Genomic DNA, 15465 nt, shown 5'->3' with positions numbered 1-15465 from the left:
GAAGACTTCCCAAAGCGCTTTACAATGTGCTTCATATTTCCCAATAGCGGCCGTGCAGCCATGTAAGGCGCAAACCTGCTTATTGGGGGCATTAGGGGTTCAGTGTCTTACCCAAGGACACTTCGCCACGTAACACGGAGGAGCCGGGATTCGAACTACGATCTTTTGATCCCAAGACAAGCGGTCTACCTCCTGAGCTACAGCCAATGTACTGACCGCTTTTGACTGTCAGTAACGCCTTCAAACCCTGTGACTGAAAAAATATTTATAACGGCATCATTACCAACACTGATAATAATCGTGTGTTTTAGTCAAAACAATGAACACCGGGCCCAAAAAACAAGCAACTGTGCGCAATAATAGCCAAAAGGAACAGCCCTGGTAAACTCCGCCACCTTCAGGTATGTGATAGTAAAAACCGTATAAACGATGAACTAACAGTGCAGAAGCAGAGAAACATATGAAAAACAGGGTTGGGTAGGGTTACTTTAACTGGATTACTTTCAATTACTTTTGGAGAACTCCAATACCAAATATGCTAATAAAAGACAAAAGAAACTAAATATGAATAAGCTTACTAAATTTTGTGCAGGCTTGGGGAGTAATGGAATACATGGAACGGCAAAAATGATGTTGGCAAGCTGTTTAGATTTATTTTCATTTTGTTTCTGTCGCATTTTACGTTAGTTTTGCCGGAGATCAAAGAGATCAAAGCCAGGAGAGAAAGCTTACCACGTGTTGTGAGTCATAATTTTATTCTTATTTAGTTTATTTTTTTTTTTTTTTTTGGCATATTTGGTATTGGAGTAATCCAAAAGTCATTGAAAGTCATCAAGTTAAAGTAACCCTACCCAAACCTGATGACAAATGACTTAAACTTACCTGACGAGGGGTCAGCAAATTTCTTGGTGTGGAGTGCCACTTTCAAATGTCCTCGTAAGTCAGTGTGCCACACCAAGATCCATGACTCGCACAATATTTTTTTAATATCCAACAGAGCTGTCATTTTACATCAGTCCAAATATACAACATACATTTTAATCGTAAAACTCTGTGTTTTTCAACCCTTTTTGAACCAAGGTACACTTTTATTCATAGAAAAGTTCCGAGCCACTCCGTCCGTCAAAAATGTTTGAAAATGAATGTATGTCAAATATTTCACTGTACTACCGTATAAGCAGATAATTAGTATATAAAAAAAGAAAATAATACTTAAAGCACATCATTCTTTTTTATTTTATGTTATTTTTTACAGTGCAATCTTAAACCGCTTTGTCAAACAAATTAGGTTACTAAATGTACTGTGCTACCTCAAGAGCAGATAATTGGTACATAAAAAGTATATAAAAATCGACTGCCACCTACCAATATGGATGACTATTACAGTTCCTCGTCTGAGATTGGAAAATTACTGAATAATGGCCTGATTTATTTGAAAGATAAAACTCCAGCGGCACACTAGACAAGGTCTCATGGCACACTGGTTGAAAAACACTGGTATAACTGACCAATTTATCTTCCACTATTCTTGTTCATCAATCAACTAAAAATGAATGTGAATAACTAGTGGAAAGGCCTGTAGCCATCCATGACTTTAACTTTTTTCCACAAGAATTAACCAGAATCGACCATTCTTCATTAACAATGAACTACAATCAAAAAAAAAACAAGTGCTATGGACAGCTACCATACCATTCGTCAATGATATCTTGTTGCAGAAAATATCAAAACTTGAAATAACAGCGCACACACGCTTCTTAAAAATAATCGCCATCAGTAAATGGTTTTCTGTGCTTTGCTATGCAGTGAACAATGTTGAGGACTTGTGTTTTTAGCGGTGACAAAGGTTTCCAGGGTCTGACGTTTAACACTTGCTGTGCGAGGTGCAACGCTCTCGAGGCATAATGCACAAAACAGCACGGTTATTTTTTGCTCAAAGCCTCATTCGTCTGTCCACGCTGGCTGGAGAGAAGGAGATTTTTTTCGCTCGAGGAGCCGTCATGATCCGTTCATTTATCACGCGCAAGTGTTTTGTTGGCTGCGTTAAAACACGGAGCTCTCCTCTGTGAGGCGAGGCGCGGCACAGACACGCACTCTCACACGAAACTGAAAAGGAGCGCTCCCGTAAACACGGCGCACAATTACAAAAATCATTATTATTTGCATTATTTTGCCGTGCACTCACGTGCCACTAGTTAACCCCTCGCGTGCCACTGCTGGCACGTGTGTCATGGGTTGCTGACCCCTGCACCTGACCCTGCTTTTAGTTTGAAACAATTAAAGTATTTTCTGGACTATAAGGCACACCTGATTGTAATATGCTAAAGGTAAGATAAGGCCTCAAAAATCCAGCCCGAACTCAGGCCATTGGGTATTAAAGTCCAACCCATTTTCTGGAAATGAAGGACCAAGCCCGATGCAAACAAATAATTTAAAATTTCATTTGTGAGGACTCAGGAGGAGAGCTGATTTATGATAACAAAGTCTGCCTTTTGCAACGAAAATGTTTTTTTTTTTTAACTAAAAGTTCAAAAAGACTGTATAAACATTTACACCTTTTATGTTTGTGTCTGACAAATTTTCATGATAAACGGATTTTTTTTAAGACTTGACGGGACAATTTTAAGGCCATCCATCATTTTGACGGGTTGAACCGTCAATTAGAGCAGCAGTATGTCTTTAACTCATTTAGTGTCATAACGTATAAAAACGTTTTCATAAGCATTGTCCCTGAGTGCCAAAATGTAAAAATGTTTTTTGTTAATTATTCTAATGGCTTTGGCACAGATCTTCAGTAAGTATCAAGCCTCTGGGAATGAGTTCAGTATGATAAATCACCACTAAATGGCAGGAGTGTCTTTGATCTTTTTTGTGTTTTGTTTTGTTTCCTGTATCCCCCGTATGACACCATATGGTCGGCGGCCCATATGCCCCGTACGCGCAGCGTGGTGATTAAAGTGAAGATATAAGTTCGGACAGTTTAACACAGGGTAGGGAACCTATGGCTCGGGAGCCATATATGTCTTTTCATGAGTGCATATGGCTCCGAAATAAAATGTAACTATTGCACATCTCTCTGTGGCGTTCCAAAGTCAAGTGATTTCATCCCGATTTCGGTCCATATAAGGCCGAAGCAACTTGGTGCAGAAGTTAGATAAGAAACCATTTAAATTGATAAATAAAAACGCTGGCAAACGACTTTGATTGGGTGAGCAGTACAGGTGGGCGGATCCCTGCACACAGCACAACGCAGTTCCTTCTCTCTCGCTCAGTGCAGTCTACACCGAAAGTGAATATGACGATATGCTTATCGTTTGCAGTAATTTGTGACATCTTTTACAAAAGAACTTTGCATGCACATTGTTTTGAAACCGTTATTAAGGACAAATTTCATGGAAAAAAATTGCCTCAACACTCTTAACTGAAGGTGGAAGACGAATTGTAAATGGCATATTTACCGGTGCATTGATTTGAGACAGAGGATTTGACATTATTATCATTTCATACATTTGATTCAATGATCAAATGACACACAGTAAAATACAATGTGCTGAAGAATTAGCTTTTGTCTAGAGAGCGTGTTTGGCAGTTTTTTCAATTTTGTCTGAAAATATATGGGGTGGCTCTCTCAATTTCTTTTTAAAACAGTTTTTGCTTTTATGGTTCTTTGGGTCAAAAAGGTTCCCGACCCCTGGTTTAACACTTCAAAGTGTCATTCTTACTAAGAAAGATAAGATTCACTTGGTCATCGTCGGGGCAGAGAGCAAATATCTTTCGTCTACGTTCGCCATGACAACCCGAATCGTGTAATCATGTCACCAGAAACATTTTAGGCTGAAAATATCTTGTAAAGTCCATGCATGAGTTCAGTGTCCTTGTAATGAAATGTTATTTTGTTTATAGAAAGCATTGTACAGATATTGGAGGTATCACAAATGCAAAAAAAAAACAGCACAAAAGTGAAAGTTGTGCTTGAAATTCATCCTTTAAAAATAAGCTGTTTTTTTCTCAGAAGTTTTCTTGAAAAATAGTGTTTCTAAGAAATATAGCTATGTTCTACAGTTGTTTACAACATAATATAATCTAGAAGCGTCCTATTTCCTAAGGAAAGATGTCTGTTCTAGCTTATCTATGTCCAGGGTTGGGTAGGGTTACTTTAACTTGATTACTTTTGGATTACTCCAATACCAAATATGCTGATAAAAGACAAAAGAAACTAAATATGAATAAAATTACTAAATTTTGTGCAGGCTTTATGTTAGTTTTGCCAGAGATCAAAGAGATCAAAGCCAGGAGAGAAAGCTTACCACATGTTGTGAGTCTTAATTGTATTCATATTTACTTTTCTTTTGTCTTTTATTAGCATATTTGGTATTGGAGTAATCCAAAAGTAATTGAAAGTAATCCAGTTAAAGTAACCCTACCCAACCCTGTCTATATACCTAAAATTTAGTCGAAATAGCAAAAAAAATTGGCTGGCACCGGCACTTAATGTCACATTTAATGTGACCGTAATGTTTTGGTCAGACTGTAGTTCAGGCTCAAGATCTTACTTCTTGACACCTTTAAAAGTATTCCTTTGTGAAAGATAGTGTATAAGTTGCACCGTACTATAAGGTGCATTACATTAAAATTACAGTAAGAGTTACGTTTGGCTGAAATAAACAGAAAAAAACCTATTTCACAGAACATAAATATTAGAAAATCTAGGTTCACAACCAAATAGATGTGCCGCGGATCAAACAGACGAGCACCGCAATTGTGTCACGTTAAGAAAGTTTATCTAGGGATGAGGAAAACGGGCGAAAGGGTCTTGGAGTGAAGAGAAATCTTGTGGAGATTTGGAACTACCTTTAAGGAAGATGGCTTGAAAGATGGAACGAAGAGGAAAACAAGCAACAAGGTTGGTGTGCCAGCTTTCGGAGTAGGTAAAACACCAGTCTGGAAGACGTGGGCAGAAGAGAAGGTAGAAGGTTCAAACAGGTTCAGAGTGTCAAAGCGCAGACAAACAGGTTCCGGGTGTTGGCTTTGCAGACGATCTGACAAAGGTAGGCTATAAGGCAGGGCTTTAAATACAGAGCTTGATTTGCAGGTAATTCAGAACAGTTGGTGGTAAACGAGAACAGATCATGGTGCAGTGACAGAGCAGGGAGGTGATTGGTGCTGGTTACCGGTAGAGAGACAGCTTTCTTAAATAGATACCGAATGTAAATTCTTAAAAAAATTTTGTTGCCATTACCAATTTCGGATCTTATTTACCGAATCATCGGTCTTTAAGGCGCACTTTCGAATTTCTGGTCAATTATAGGTTATTGGGTGCGCCTGATAGTCTGTAAAATACCGTGCAATAGTAAACATTGAGAAAGAGACAAAGACAGCTTTTTGATTCATTCTCGTTAAAGGGACAATGTGTAATGTTTGACCGCTGAATGTTGCTATATCGTGTAGTACTACCGAAAACGAGTGCTACAAAGCAAAAGGAAGAATACCAACTACGGAGACTCAAAGTAACTGAAAGCACAGTTTTTCTATTATAATTTTGGCCCAGCCTTTCACTAGGCTTTTGGTTTTTTTTCAGTATCCTTAGCAGCAAGATGGCAGACAATCATGTCAGCTTCCTCGAGGTAAGGCAAACAAATCCAAATTTCTTCACCCAAGTGTATTTAAAAAAATGCACGTTTATATGACAGTAAGTGTATTTTTGCTTATTATTCGAATTAATAGTTTTTTTTTTTAATGATTAAGGTTTTTTTTTTTTACAACCAGGGGGCGCTAACCAACAAAATGTCCCTTTGAGTTAAATTCGATTGGCCAACATAGTCTGGATTTAAAATGAATTAGGGATGGCAAACATATGGCCTGCGGGCTGGATCAAGCCCACCAACAGATTGAATCCGGCCTTCGAGAAAACACTGAAGCGGCACGAAAAAAAGAGGCACATGACAAAAAAAAATCAGCCTGCACTTTTGAACTTGTCCACTGGGTGGTAGTAAATTCACAGCCTCAATTCTCAGGCTTTCTAATAAGACTTTTTGATTTTTTTTCTTGCTTTTTATACAGTTTATTATTATTTTTTTCAGACTTTTCAGGTCCATTTTTATATTTTCATCCCTACTATTGCGTTTTCATGCTATATAGTATTTAATCATACATTTCAGTTTGTTTCCATACTCCTAAGTACTTCGTGTAAATAAACTTTTCAGTACTTTTTATACTTTTCATTTCTATTTAGTATCTTTCAATACAGTTGATGCTTACAAAACGTTTTCATTATTTGCAGTCCATATTTCGTTTTTAAATTTTAGTTTGTTTAGTACTCGTCAGTGCTTGTCCAAACTTTGTTTTAGTACTTTTCAGTACTTTTTCTTACTTTACAGCACTTTTTTTATACTTTTACTGACTTTTGACTAGTTCTTGTAACGTTTTCTAGTACTTTTTTTTACTACTTTTTAAAATACTTTTCAGTATAGTATATATGGTTTTCTACTTTACAATACTGAACGTATGCTGTTATCTAGGACAATAAAAACACTTCTATTATTTTCATTCCGTGTTCTATGGAGTGGTCTTAAAATAAGATCAATTTGTATGGAAAGATTAAATATTGATTAGAAAAATAAAAGTCAACAGCATTTAGTTTGAATAGGCGGTATATTAGATATTTTTGAGGTGGAGGCAAAAATAACACAAAATGTAATGGTCTAGATTGTCCGCTAGAGGGGGCCTCTTTCTCAATTTTAAACCCCTCCTAAACTTTTGACTATTATGTAATATAATAAAATTGTCCGGATTAGATACTACGTTGTTTACAACAAGAGTAGACCTGGCACTCTATGATGATTATATAATAAAAAAACTTAGAGAACAAATAAAACACAACGTTTCATATTTGTAAATCCATCAGAAAATAGTTCAATGAAATTAAGCGCAACATTGTGCAATTCTGGAAATAAATAAATCAAATATGGATATAAATCAGGGGTGTCAAACTCATTTTAACTCGGGGGGCCACACGATAGAACAATCATTCTCTCGGGGGGGAGGGGGGTGGACTAGTAGATTAGAGAGAAAGAAAAAAAAGAGAGAAATAAGAGAAAGAGAGGTAGAGAAATGTACAGAGGGTGGGACAAAGAAAGCAAATGGGAGAGAGAGAGAGGGAGAGAGCGCGAGAAACAAAAGAGATAAGAAGAGAAATAGTGAGAAAGGGGGAAAGAAAGAGAGAGAGAACGAAATCCAAAGAAAAATAGAAAGAGAGAAGAAGAGAAAAGAGAAGGAGAGAAAGAGATAATGGCAGAAAGAGATAAGGGGAAAGCAAGAGAGAGAGAGAAAAGGAGAAAAGGAAGAGAGCGCAAAAGAAGGTAAAAAGACACAAAGCGAAAGAGAGAAAAGGAACAAAGATGGAGAGAGAGAGAGAGACAGAGAGAGAGAGAGGAAGAAATCTTGCAAAGTTTGTGAGAGGCACCTGGCATGGCAACATCAAGTGGATACATTTCGACCTGCGGCTCGTTTTTCTCTTGCACTTCTCTGACCGTTGTCTTGCGGGCTGGCTTCAATCCCTCAGCGGCCCTAATCCGGCCCGCGGGCCGCCTGTTCGACACGGCTGATATAAATTCTCCAATACACAAGGAAGATATCTTTTTACAGTTCTGTGTTCTTGTTTGGCTCTATGAGTATGCTAGTTATTCAACTCGTAGTACTATGTAAAATATTTTCAAGAAAAAAAGTAATACTGTATCTGCCTTTGCTAAATTTATTTCGTTACTTTGGAATTGTTAGTATTCCGCGTATTTGTGGCAAAATTTGACCCGCTAGTAGTTGATCAAAACATGACTGTAAAGTGTAAACAATCTACTAGAGGATTACTGCAAAATACCACTATGGAATTAAAACAAAAGTAGTACTACAGTAATACTACAGAAACATTACAAATGAATGCATGTTTTTTTCTACGCCTACATTTGTATTTCATTTATGATTTAAATCTTTTTTTTTTTAATGAATTCTGTTTATTTTCCCGTAGGCGCTAAATAAGACATACTGTCCCTTTAAAGAAAGCTAAAATCAGCGAGAAATACAGATCTGAAAACTCTTCAGTCTCTTCCGCGTAACCGAGACACGACAAGCACGCGTTCTCTCGTGCACACGCTTTCTCATGCACGCGCATTTCGAGCCACGGTCGCTCTATTCCTACCCGGATGAGATCAGGGACGCGGGAGCGCGCTTACATAACGTGAACGTGCCCGACCTGCTGCACCGGCCACGCCACGATTACATCACCGTGCCTGCGCTCTCAAATTTAAAGCCGTAGTATGTGTTGTATGGCGACCCCCTAGTGATGTAAAAATTACTCGTTTAAAAATAAATATCTTATTTAAGTGACAGTGTGTAATCATTTCACCACTAAGCTTCGACCCAGGGCATTAAAATACAACAATATCAAACTATAGCAACCAAAGATCGAGAAAGCTGGATGCAACCGGAGCAGCTGAGAGGAGGCAATATCTGGAGTTGGTCAGAGTTGGTGTAAGTGGCTGACTTTAGCTGTTAGCGCAGAAGCTAATGAAAAAGGTTAGTAAAGTACTGTAAGATCAAACCTGAATTTATACCCGCGAGCAACCAAAGAACAAGTAAACTGGATGCAACCGGAGCAGCTGAGAGGAGCCAATATCTGGAGTTGGTCAGAGTTGGTGTAAGTGGCTGACTTTAGCGGTTAGCGCAGAAGCTACTAAAAAGGGGAGTAAAGTACTGCAAGATCGAACCAGAATTTATACCCGCGGGCAACCAAAGAACAAGTAAACTGGGTGCAACCGGAGCAGCTGAGAGGAGCTAATATCTGGAGTTGGTCAGAGCTGGTGTAAGTGGCTGACTTCAACGGGTATTGGGAGGAGTGGTATCGCTCAAGCTTGGAATGCACGCGCTCAGCGACATCTAGTGGTGATAAGTCAATTTCAAACAGTCAAGAGAAGTTTCCACGGCTAGCGGAAGATGTTTCTAAAAAGGCTAGTAGAAGATTTCAAGAGCAAACTATGATTTGTCTCTGTGAGCAATCACAAAGTACAGAGCAAGCTAGAAGCATCCGGAGCAGCTGAAAAGAGCCAGTAGCTGGAGCTGGTGAGAGCTTGTCTAAGTCTTTATTGGAAAAAAACTAACAAAAGGGGCAGTAAAAGGGGCAGTAAAATACTGCAAGATAAAACCAGAATTTCCCCCGACAGGCAACAGAAGACCGAGTGAACTGAATGCACCCGAAGCAGCTGAAAAGAGCCAATAGCTGGAGTTGGTCAGAGCTAGTGTCAGTGGGTGACTATAGCAGTTATTGGGAGAAATGGTATCGCTCAAGTTTCGAATGCACAAGCTTCAGCGACCTCTAGTGGTGATATTTAGTCAATTTCAAACACTCAAGACAAGTTTCCACAGGAAAAAAAATACTTTATTCATACACTTATGCTGTATATCAACATTTATAGACAAAATATGTACAAACAGCAAAAATCATCTTCCATGTAGGTCCCAAAATATAAAATCTCAAGTACCTCTCTCTCTTTTAGAAAACTAGTCCTCTGTTAAAACGTTTTACATTCAACTTCTCTCCACCTCGCCACCTTCTTCGTAGTTTCTCGTCTTTTTCACGGTTACAAAAAAAAGGCAACGGCAAGAACAAACTCCAGGTTTGACTTGAACAGAAACAAATGTGGAGTACGCGGGCCAGGTCCAGCACTTTGCTACGCTATGTACACTTGTACAGACGAGAGCGCGTCAACACGTATCAAAAATAGAAATGTACAACTATCCACAATAATAACATGAAAATCCATCCGTGGATCGACAATATCAGCACAATCGAGACTTTTTTTTTGCGGGGGGTGTCGAACACGTGGAGAACTTTGGGTGAAATCTTAGCATTTGGTGTAGGAGAAGAAATTACAAAAGAAAAATGGCATGTCTCGATGAAAATGCGCCGGTTTTTGGACTCCAAGAGCAGCATCAGAAACGTCTTTCGTTACATTCAAGCAAGTGCGCACGTGCGTTAAGTGTGTCGGGTAAGGTCCACTTGTATGCTAGCAGAAGTGACAATGGTGGAGAAGCATTTTGGACATTTCAGATTAAGGTTGCATTCAAATGGACTAAGCTTTCATAAATGGCAACCTTTTCACATTAAAAAGGAGAAGATGTTATTGCGTACTCTATTTTTACCCGCAATTGATGGAGTGTTTGGCCTACTAGGATGCAATCCGTTACCGGATTATTTAAAACAAAAACATGTGCTTGTTTAAAATCAGACGTGCCAAGTTTACCAAAGACTAAAACACTAAATATTTTTGTTTAAATTTGAAAAAGCAGTAGTTTTTCTTAAAGATTGCTAGCGTTTTCAATGGGGGGAAAAAACAGTATTCTAACACGTAAACCTGTAGCGTTAGTGAGTACACTTTTGGCATTCATTTTTGGAACTATGGTTAAACATTCAACGTTTCAAAAAATGTTTGAACAAATGGCCCATTAAAAATATATTGAAGTGTAATCGTTTTTGCAGTGAGACATTTGAAAATATGCCTTTAAGCCTTAGCTTAAAAGTTTAAGTTCTCTTAGTACATTTGAACAAATTTGCAAGTACGTTCAAGTTTATTGAGTAGTGAACTTGTCAATAATAATAAATACTTTAAAAAGTTTTTAAGAATGTTTGGCCAAATTTGCAAGTATTTAAGTATAGTGGACGAGTTGCCTACTAAAGGGTTTTAAAGTACTTGAAAATACTTATAAATGTACGTATGGATGAAATAGTGAGTACTACCAAGTATATTAAGCAGCGAAATACTGTCCTACAAGAGTGTTTTAATGTAATTTAACATACTTTTAAATGCCTACATATGTTTGAAAATATTTAGAAATACGTTCTCATCGTGATACCTTTAGCAAAAAAGGTTTTCAAATGGAATTCCATGATTTGAAATGTCTGGGAAATTCCCTTACTAGAGGTTGAAAAGGTACCGTATTTCCCAGACTCTAAGGTGAGCCTAAAAACGGAAATGTCTACAAAATACCTTTAGTAGAAGTTAAAAAGGTAGCGTATTTCCCAGACTATAAGGTGTCTACAAAATACCTTTACGCTGTAATTTGTTTTTAATTTGAATGTACGTAAAATTCAGAGTAAACTAACAGTACCACCTTGTATAACGTTTTGGATGAGCTCATTCCCATGATGCTCAATTACAACATTGTACAAACGTGGCACCATGATTGAAAATAGTGTGATGAAATCGAATGCCTTTTTTATGTCATCTGCCATCCTAGTGGGCTAGTGGTTTCAATTCTGCACTTTCACTGTCGTGACCCGGGTTCAATTCCCATTGCATACAATGGTGAACAAATGTGATCAGCGATATCTGTTGATTGATCAATCACTCCTCAAATACGGTCACTTAAAAAAAGCGTCTTCATAACGGCGAGTTTTTTTGTGGGGGTATACATGAATAAATGCGGCAGAAGCAAAAAAATAAGGCAACTTTTGTTTCTTTCGGTACCGGTTTGTGGCCTTGTGGTTGCCGACCACCGTTTTAGCATAGTTACGAAACTTCCTATCCAAAATGTTTCCCCTACATTGTCACTTTTCTGCATGTCTACATTTGAACTGAACATTCAACCGTTTCCATCATCGTCGCCACAACTCTTGAATTCCTGCCCGAGACGGAAAGTCGAGAAAAGACGACAGGACGGCTCAGTCACTAGGGATTTGACGGCTCAGTCTTTGGTTTCCTGATTGATAGGGGGTACTTGCTTGAGCGCTTGCAGCAGAGCCGGGGAGTCCATGGGTGTCTGGGACATGGGCGGGGCGGGGGAGCCCCCCCTGGGGGACATGACTATGTGGGGCGCTCTCTCGCTGGGAACGGCGGGGCCGCCCATTCCAGGGTACAGCATGGGCATGGCGCCCGGGTACCAGCATTTCTCCAGCAGGGGCAGGTAGGTGGCGGCGGACGGGGGCAGGAGGTAGAAGGGCATGCAGAGGGGGTGCGGAGGCGGGGGAGGCTGGCTGGGGGAGACGCTCATGCGGCCGGGGGACACGTTCATGTAACTGCCGTAACCGCTGGAGGAGGACGAGGTTGAAGATTCGCCGCCCGAGAGCGTTTCGTCTTCGGAGGATTCAGCCCGGGCGCGTTTGTGTCTCGGTTCTACATCTTCCTGTTTGACATCGTTTCCGCCCCGTTCCGTTATGCCTCGCTTCCCCACCTGGTTATAATAATCAGGGCGACGGGCGGAGCTCTTCTCCAGCTCGCCCCCGTATCCGCTATCGGTGTCGGTATCGCTACCGCTCTGCTCCCCGCCGGTTGGCGCGTGCGCTCGCTGAATAACAGGCACCCGCCCGTAGCCTTCGCTGGGTTTGGGGGCAGAGCCGGTGGGCATCTCCTTGTGTGCGCTTTGCCCATAAGAAGGGATGTCGTCATTGGGCGGGGGGCTGAGGGGCGAACTGGGTCTCTTGGGACTTTGCAGGACGTCGGCGGCCATTTTGTGAAGGTGGTTGATGACGTGCGCGGGCGCAAAGTCGCCGTCGCTTTCGCGGCCCGCCAGATATTGAAGGATCTCCTTAGCGCACATGTGGAAACCCGAGCGGAACATCTCTTCGGATTTTTCTTGGTCGACGGCAGGTCGCTCTGTAGACCCAACAAGGAAACATTTTTAAAAACTTTTTTTACACTCATTCAAGCCCACCACATCATTTAATGAGGGTCACAAGACAATGCTGTGAGAAGCACAAGATAAAAACAACGAGCTGCAGTCTTACAGGTGCACCAAAAAAAACCCAAATTGGCCAGAAATCAATTCTTTTGATTTAAATCTATTTATATTTCATGCAACCCTACCTCTTTCAGTAGTTTTAATCCAATGCACCTTACTGTCCAGTATAATCGTGACTTTTCAATTTTTGTTGTTGAATAAATAAAACACTAAACTGATGTTGTGTTAACACTAGCGTATAAAAAAACTCTTTTAACGTCCGTTTATTTCTGGCAAATTTGCAGTATTGTAAAAAAACAAAACAGAACATATATGTCCGGTATATACACTCATGTTACATCTCTTTTAGCCTAGAGGTTGCAAACCAATTTTTGGTGCTAGCTCTAAGACATCACACCCCGTGTCCGCACAAAGAGAAAAAACAAAAAATGCATTGGGCTGGCTTACCAATATGGACGCCTCCCTGCAGAGCGATGATCTTCTGCTGCTGTTGCTCCAGCAGCGTGCTGAGCGTCTTCACATGCTTGAGTGTAAGCTCCAGAACAACCGCCTTCTCCAAATGGCCCAAAGTCTGAACAAAAAAATGAATAGATTACAAATGAATCACATGGGCTCGGAATAAAATGTTGAACGATAAGGACGCATGTAGAAAGAAATGTATAAATGCCTAAAAATATACCATATAAAGATAAATTATTCATTTACTGCATTGTGTCATTTATTTCAATATTTGTTTTGGGTGTGTATTTTGTCACGTACGTTTTGTTATTTATCCGTTTTGTGGTGTAACTTGTCGTATATTGAGTTATCTATTGTGTTGTGCAAACTGTCAAATATTTAGTCGTGTATGTCACGGCATTTATTTATTTTAGCCTTTTTTGCGCTATATAATTCGTGATGTGAATCTTCGTCTTTTTTGTGTTGGATTTTGACATTTATTTATTTTAGTATTTATTTTGCATTGTATTTTGAAATTGCAAAATTGTATTTGAATAGGGAGGCGGCCGAGTTGACAGAGTTTTTTGCCTATTGGTTGATCAGTGAAAAAAGGCATCGCTGTTTATCAGTGCACTAGTTGATAAACCAATTGCTGAAAAGCTCAGCCAGCTTGCCCCACCCCCTTATTTGAATAACATTTTGTTGTGAAAAAACAGGACAAATTAAAGAGAAATTAATGACAAAATGCATAAGTAATTGAATAAATTATATTTATGTCATCTATTTAGGTATTACATAAATGATCTAGGTGTTCATTATACATGAATATGTATTCTTTTATTTAGACATAGGATTAAAAAAAAGTTAAACAAAACAAAAATGAGAACAACGCAGCGTTTGAAATATTTCCCTGCCTTGAAATGGTTCAGTCCATTGGATTACTAGCATCGCTCTCAAACGCTTCCCGACCACACATAAAGTGATATAACAGCATGTAAAATTAAATTAGCTAAGATTTCATTTAAATTATTTTCCTTTTTAGTTGAATTATGGCACTTTTGGGATTCCATAATAACATACTCTCACCGTGTCTCCACAGACGCCGCCGCTATGCCTCAAGTGACAATTGCGAGCAAAAGGGGGAGCAGGGAGGGAGGGGGGAATCAAATGGACTCAACCATTTCAAAGCAAAGGAGTATTATCTACGCTGAGTTGTTCACTTGTTTGTTACGTTTTACTTTTTTATATTTCATATTTTATCTACAATTTTTGCATTATATTTAAGCCCACCCGTGCTACAGAAGAAAAATATGCAATATTTTTTAGGGGTGCTTCTGTTGGATTTGGGGGTGCTCAAGCACCCAAAAAAAACAGGATGGTTACGCCCATGGTGCTTTGCACCCCCAACACTCTGAACCTAAAATCGCCCCTGTATGGCAGGATTGCTCTCCCCAATAAACCCCCCATTCATTAGGAGTAGGACTAATCCAGACGCCAATGTAACGCTATTGCCGGCCCACTAGGTGGCGCGTTAAGAGAAAGAATCATTTCATAGAAGAGCGCGAGGGAAGGGGAAAAAAACTTACCGTAAGTTTCAAGTGCTCTGGCAACAAATCTTTCAACTGAGCGATGCATTCGTTTATCCGATCGCGTCTTTTTTTCTCAATGAGGCGATGAGGGAGTTTGTAAGTCTCCTAGGAAGGAAAACGTCACAAAATTTAGGACTTTTCTCACTCAATTTGCACCCCCCGCCTCCCTAAGATGCATGAGCAGTTATGTCATAGCAGGAATTAGGTCAAGCCTTTATTGCACTAACACCACAAGACTGCTGCCAGACTCGTTTTCACACGCCCTTCTCAATAATTCGCTTTCAAAAATTAAACTGGAAAAAAATAGGTATGAATACCTTGCTCTCTTCTCCTCTTTTCATTCCTCGTCTGGGTTTATAAGCGTACATAGGGAAATCCATACTGCAGGAAATGAAAGAATAAATATATAAAACGTGCATTCAAATGGAATATTCTTCTTTTTGGAACTTACCTGTGCATGTCGGGAGGAGGCGGTTGCGCGCTTGGAATTCGCTCCATTGAGATGCAAAAAAATAATATAAAAAGATCAAAACTTACGCCTTGAAAAACAACTCTTTTCGCTGACGATGTTTTGTGTTTCAGTCTTTGGAGTTTTTTTCACGCGGGGAAAAAAATAAGAGTTTGAGTTAAGGGATTCAAAGGAGAAATCAAGTCTTGTCCGCTCAGCCTGAGCCAGCCTCGTCACATGAAGCTCACGTGTCAAGCGGCGCTG

General features: G+C 39.6%; 1 protein-coding gene across 1 annotated transcript; it reads right to left on the bottom strand.

Annotated features, from left to right (window-relative positions):
* Positions 1 to 9405: 9405 nt before the first annotated feature.
* On the bottom strand, positions 9406 to 15465 carry LOC148364528 (class E basic helix-loop-helix protein 40-like). The gene is made up of 5 exons (XM_088338670.1): positions 15205 to 15465; positions 15071 to 15134; positions 14751 to 14858; positions 13174 to 13297; positions 9406 to 12641 (listed from the first exon to the last, which is right to left on the bottom strand). The coding sequence occupies exons 1-5, from the start codon at positions 15249 to 15251 to the stop codon at positions 11734 to 11736; spliced, it is 1251 nt and encodes a 416-aa protein (XP_088194796.1). The 5' UTR covers positions 15252 to 15465; the 3' UTR covers positions 9406 to 11733.

This window comes from Urocampus carinirostris, chromosome 6 (genome assembly GCF_059441175.1).
Source record: "Urocampus carinirostris isolate Australia breed hairy pipefish chromosome 6, RoL_Ucar_1.0, whole genome shotgun sequence".
Taxonomy (NCBI): Eukaryota; Metazoa; Chordata; class Actinopteri; order Syngnathiformes; family Syngnathidae; genus Urocampus; species Urocampus carinirostris.
Note: the sequence above shows the minus strand (reverse complement) of the source record. Positions and strands in the feature narration are given on the sequence as shown.